This window comes from Nyctibius grandis, chromosome Z, assembly GCF_013368605.1.
Source record: "Nyctibius grandis isolate bNycGra1 chromosome Z, bNycGra1.pri, whole genome shotgun sequence".
Taxonomy (NCBI): Eukaryota; Metazoa; Chordata; class Aves; order Nyctibiiformes; family Nyctibiidae; genus Nyctibius; species Nyctibius grandis.
Window position 1 is genome coordinate 71,910,594 of NC_090695.1, and position 6,000 is coordinate 71,916,593.

General features: G+C 43.8%; 1 protein-coding gene across 1 annotated transcript; it reads left to right on the plus strand.

The window, feature by feature from the left end:
* The first annotated feature begins 4,643 nt into the window (after window positions 1-4,643).
* LOC137676909 (tetraspanin-3-like) lies at window positions 4,644-5,459 on the plus strand. The gene has a single exon (XM_068424026.1). It carries the CDS (start codon window positions 4,644-4,646, stop codon window positions 5,457-5,459), a length of 816 nt encoding a protein of 271 aa, XP_068280127.1.
* Window positions 5,460-6,000: the final 541 nt, after the last annotated feature.

The window sequence follows — 6,000 nt, forward strand, 5'->3', positions numbered from 1 at the left end:
TTGAAGCATGGGGAGGGGGAAATGTAGGTAGATTAGGGTACGGCGACCGGACAATCTCGGGCTGTAATGGAAGGTAGGCGTGGCGAAAGGAGCAGGATGTGCAAGTATCGTGCGAGTTCGTATGGGACAAGATGACTATACAAGGCTGTTGCGCAGTTAAATAAACGCCATTTGTTGTATCCTCACATAGGTGTCAGTGCTCAATGGCCCTGGGGTGCGAATAGCCTCAGGCCAGCCAGCAACCGAACGGAGCTTGCCGCAGACAAGAGGCAACAATATCTGACTGGCTTTAGTGGAAACACCTGCACAACGGTAAATCTGTTCTTGTGGAGAGTACATTTTCTCCATGAACAGGAGGTGGCAATCATATCTCCTCTGCTTGCTTCAAGCTTTCTATGAGAGGCATTAGTCTCATGAAAGGTAACAGCATCTGACCTTGGTTACTACAGTAACTGGTTGTGCATGGCAGTGACTGTAGGATCTGAGTCCAACCAGGCTTGTTCAACCTTTTTGCATTTGGGCTGTCAGAGTGACCTTGTAATATGACATGTCACATAAGATAGTGTTTTTTATTTCCAAAGATCCGATAGACTTCTTAGCAGCTTTCAGGTTTTTTAAATACAGCTTTCTGCTTGGTACCCAGTCCTTCTGCTGTGTGGTGTTTTGACTACCCATCAAAGCTTGAATGATTTGATTGAGAAGAATCAAAGTTTGTTTTTTTTTTTTTTTCACCAAATATTACTATTTATTTGCTGTCACTTTACATGCAGCCAGGTCTTTTCTTGGAAACTGGAAAAATTGAATGTCAAGTCTCTTCAGCTTGGGAAAGGTATACAGCCAGAGCCAGCAGACAGGGTCAAAATCAGTGATGGGAGGAGTGATACCAACAATACCCATTTCTCACTTTTTCTGGATCTGCCAGCCCTGCTGGGTCACATGCCAACTTCCACTTGCTGAAGGGGTCAGGAGGGTGGGTGGGGGGAAGCTTAATGTAAAAGCTGGGGTAGATGAAGTTCATGAAAATCTCAGTGCTTTAGTAAGGTTTCAAAGTCCGACGTTCAAACCCTATACTATAGGTGTGCTTTAATCTAACAAGACCTTTAAAAAATGTCCTAAACTCTCAAGACAAATCTCTTCCAGCGTGCTTTAACTTCACCACGTGTGCACAGCTTACAGGGGAAATGCCAGCTGTTCTTCTGAGGCAGCTTTAGGGCTCTTCTGTGTCACTGTGACAATGAATGCAGTGGCTGAGGGTCTGGCTTTGAGATCTTGCCTCATTTCATATGAGGTTAGTACTAAATTTAGAAGATGAACTTGTCTAACTGTGCCCTGATCCCATGGTCACCTCTTGATTTCTTCTTGTTCACACAAGTCTGAATGGACTAGTTGTCCATCTTGATTTGAATTGTTGCCTATTACATCAAGAGCTCAGATGTGCTCCCTGGTCAATCTGTATGACAGCACATGACATTTAAAATAAGTCTAGTCATCTGCCTATGTTGCATTTGCACAACCACAACGCTGACTTGATGGCTATCAGTCCCACTCCTGGACCCACATGGAATGAATCTCTTTGACCTTACTGGCACATCAGAGCCATTTAACATCAGTCATGGCTTACTAGAACAATGAATGCAAAAAATACACAGCTGGCATTTTATTAACTTGAAGGATTATACTTTCAGCAACAACCCAGAAAGTAGTTTATCTAAGATATATTATCTGTTACACCCACATTTGAATTTCAATACTCATCAGTTCATAAGCAGAAACAACTCCAGAGAAAGCAGGGATGGCATTTATCATGTTATACTGTTTACCACTGGAAGGAAAACAGAGGAGCATTCTTATTCTGCCTTACTCTCTTTGTCACACTACAGTCTCCTGATGGATATGGCCAGTCATTGCTTTTTTCAAGCTTTTGGCCACACATGCAGGTAAAATTACTTAGCACAAATGCAGTGCTATGGAGGGTGTCCGTTAGGTCTTTTGGGTACTTCAGGGACCAGTTCTATGTTTTTCTTGTCCTTCGTTGTCTTGCCTATCTTATCAGACAGCAAGAACTTTGAGCAGAAGCTCTCTTTTCCTCAGTGCTTATATATTGCCCAGCACAAAGAGGGCGAAGGGTTTTAGACAGCCCTGCCAATATTAATCCCCACTGCAGCAATTTCTTCTTGCATGGTGCTGAGTATGCTCCATCCCCCGAGATGGCACTGGGCACTGAGAGCTCTTACCTGGGAACTGGCTCCCAGTCAACATTTAGTGTTGGTGCTTGTAGTTCCCATGGTGGATCGGCAGGCATGCGGTTTCTCCTGTCCACTTGCACTGCCACAGAAGGGCTGACTTCAGGAGGAGGCTGTGTGCGGGTGGCTGCCTGCTCCTGCGGGCTGGCTCACAGCTCTCCACATGGGGCTAAGCCAGCATGAGGGCACCAGTGGAAGGGTTAGAGCCTGTGGCAGCACAAACTCCTCCACTTGCAAAAGCCACTTTACCCCTCTCTCTCTCCCTCCCTCCCTCTCTGTCCCACAGCCATATGAAAGAAATTAAAAAAACCTCATAGTGGTCCAAAGAGTCAGATTTAAGTAAATGGGAAATGATTATATTTGGAGAATATTTAGAAAGATAAAAGCCTCTAGGCTTCAATAACCATTGAAATTCTCTCTTCTGTGTTCAGGGAGGGGATGGCAGTTACCCTGGCTGAAACGAACAAGAGGTGCAGTAAAATTCTCCCGTAGGCAGTTTGAGCCTTTCTAACGTATTTCAGAGACTGCAGAATAAGCTAAAAGTAAATAGTGTTGTAACTCAGTCTCATTAAGCTTTATAAGCATGAGGGAAGGCAGAAAGGAAAAGAGGCAGGTTCATGTGCTTTTTTCACAAAGCTCGCACACTAGAAATAAGCAGCCACTACTCCTCATAGTATTTTCTGATATGTTTCTGATATGTTTCCTGACACTGCTCTGACATGTTTCTTCTGCACCGTGGGAAGACTAATCCAGCACAGTTTGCCTGTGTGTACAGATGTGAAGCGAAATCCTTTCTGGTCCCCCCCTTCTCCCTCTCTCTGATGCAGAACATAGAGATTGGAGAAAAAGACATTCAAGAGAATAAGTGAATGGCAGCAAAAATAACACAGCTGGAGGGCTTGGCGTAACAGCAAGCTGAATAGGAGAGAGGGCAGACAGTCTTCAGAGAACAGCTGCAGGAAAACACACATCCTAGAACAGCTTTGAAAGAAGCATTTTGTTAAGATTTAACAAGTTAATCACTGCATGTTAATTACTGTTAATGGAAAGATTAAAAATAATAAAATCAATTTATCTCATTCCAAAATAGTTAGCCTTAATGACATGTTTGCACAGCGCATAGAAAGACATTTTAATGGGGATCAGCCCAACATCTGTGTGTGCATAGCATATATAACAGCAATAGGTCCTTGTAAAAGGTCTGACAGATGTGGGATAATCAGCTTTGCTGAGACTTTTCCAGGGTTCCAAGGATCTGAGCACCGACTTATTCCGATGTTCTGCAGGGTCTGAAGGTGGTCATGTTTCTGAAAATGAGGATCATTTCTCCGTATTCTCCCTCCTGTATGCCTGCTGTATTAGCTCTGTTCTGCATCTTGAGAAACATAAGAGATGTTACAGGACTTCATTAGGATGATTAGGGAATGACTGTTATCCTTGGGATCTGCCTTCCTGGTGCCTGTGGCAAGTTTTATGCAGGTTTCCCATCCTGCTTGGCTCTTCTGTGTCACATGTTTGAGTAATAATGCTCTTCTGCTGGCTGATAAGTGGTGTTAATTCCCTTTGGAATGGTTGTGAAGTCATTTAGCTGGTGTGTAATTCAGTTTCTTTACACACAAGGAAATATTAATGCAGTTCTTACTGTTGTTTGTATTCAGTCATTTCAGTACTCAGTCATATAACTCATGATGCAAACAGAGGGGTACAAGTAAGAAATGGTAGGGATTTCTTATCCAGGTGTCTTGAGTAATTGAAGCTATCTACATAGAAATCTTTCTGGGTAAAAAAGGGCAAAATATTATTAACATCTTTATGCCCCTTATAAAATCTAATGAGTAGTAAATGTACTGGGAAGGATAATCAGCCTAGGTGAGTGTTACCTATAGAGATCCCTGATTGAATATCTCTGCTTAAACTACGCCGTTGTTAATGTCTCTGACTTGTGCATCTGTTGCCATCTCAGCTACTGCTGTAGGATTGATAGTTGGATTACCTCTTTCACCTAGGCAGCCTAACTGATGTGAACTAGCACTGCTGACTACCACCTTGAATGTTTCTCTACATTTAGCTCTTTAACGCATGAATGTAGTAAAGAAAGGGGGGTAGCCTTGTTCCGCCTGTCCTCCTTCAAATGCAAATGTCTCCAGTGACAGCAGAGTAAATGACGTCTTGACAGCCAGCTTGGCACATGCCCTCCAGGTTTCTGCAGGCTGTGCTGAACACGCAGCAGCATGTGGTTAGCTGATGCAGGGCCTAGTCTTTGTGCTGAGGGAGTCTCCTCAGTGTTGCTCCCTTGCAAGTTGTTTTGGGGTGGAGATGTCATCTGCTGCACCTGAATAAGTGGGGTGGAGGCCTCTTAAATGGTGGTGGTGAGGGTATGGGCTGCTAGGATTGAGTAGAATGAGGAGAGTTAGAGCTGTGATGATGTTGCCATCTTTATGGTGCTATGAGGACTCCTGGCTCAGGTCCTTTGCTCGATCTCTGCTGAGGTTCCTAGGCTTCATCTTCTGGGGCATGGCTGCAGCTATGGCCTTTGGTGGAGTTTCTGTGATCCTGATGTACAAGAACTACAGATATTTATTTCAGGAGTCTTTCTTGGTTTTCCATGGCTGGCTGGCTGTTGCAGCTGCACTTATCTTGCTACCTACTGGAGTTTTGGCTATTTCTATTTCAGCTAAGAGCTCCCGCTATAGGCAAGGGGCTCTCATGTACTTGCTGCTTGTCCTTCTTTGCCTAGAAGTGTCTTTGGTAGTTCTAGCACAGTTCTGCTCTATTTGGATGACTTCTGAGCTGAAAAGCACTATGAGTCACCTCGTCGATCAGTACAATGGGACACACTCCCAGACTCCTGGCAGCAGGGCTGTGGATGCGGTGCAGAGGAAGCTGCAGTGTTGTGGGGTCCACAACTACACAGACTGGCTAAAGGCAACAGCTGCTTCTTGTCATCTGCCAGCTGAAAAAGCCTGTGTCCCTGAAAGCTGCTGTAAGGAGAAGTATTCTCTCTGCAGGGGTGACTTGGGCCATCTGGAGCAGCTTTTTCAGGAAGGCTGTCTAAAGAAGCTGGAAGACCGGTTGCATTTTGTCATGCTCTATATGTTTTGGTGCTGTACTGTGCTAAGTGTCTTAGAGCTGTTGGCTGGTGTCAGCAATGGCATCCTCATGAGGCATCAGCCTTTCCGTGATCTCCGAATTCTGGACTCGTCTACCTTTTCATAGGCCTGCAGACACTGACAGCATTGCTGAACCTGCTGCCTGTTTTCTGCTTTTTGTACCTCTCTGCAGTTGCACTGGAAGGAAATGTTTTTTTTTTTTTTTGTTTGTTTGTTTGTTTTTTTTAAATTTGCATATAAATCAAACTAATGGATCACTGCTGGATTGTGTTTTTTTTTTTCTTTAATGTTATAATATTAGATCAGTTTTCCCACAATTCTTTTTTGATAAGAAACCTGTATCTGAAAAACTTCGTTGCTGGAAGTCACAACAGGGAGGGGAGGGTGTTCAGCATGTGCAAACATGAAACTATTGTCACTGAGCATGGGGGAAGCAGTAGGTAGAGGTATGTCTTGCTCAGAGAAGTATGTTGCGAGGTCATGACCTGAACTTTTGGAACCAGTCTTAACTGTATTAGAGTCTTGAGTAATTAAAGAGCAGATTCCTCCAGCTTCAAACCTGCATTTAACACTTTGGTATTTCTAAAAGAAGTCCTAGGGATAAAGATTAACACTTTTTCTTTTTATCCTTCAAACACTGGTTTAAA

What these genes read in the sequence shown, in the direction of transcription:
- LOC137676909 (XM_068424026.1), top strand. Translation starts at nt 4,644, where the DNA reads ATGAGGAGAGTTAGAGCTGTGATGATGTTGCCATCTTTATGGTGCTAT.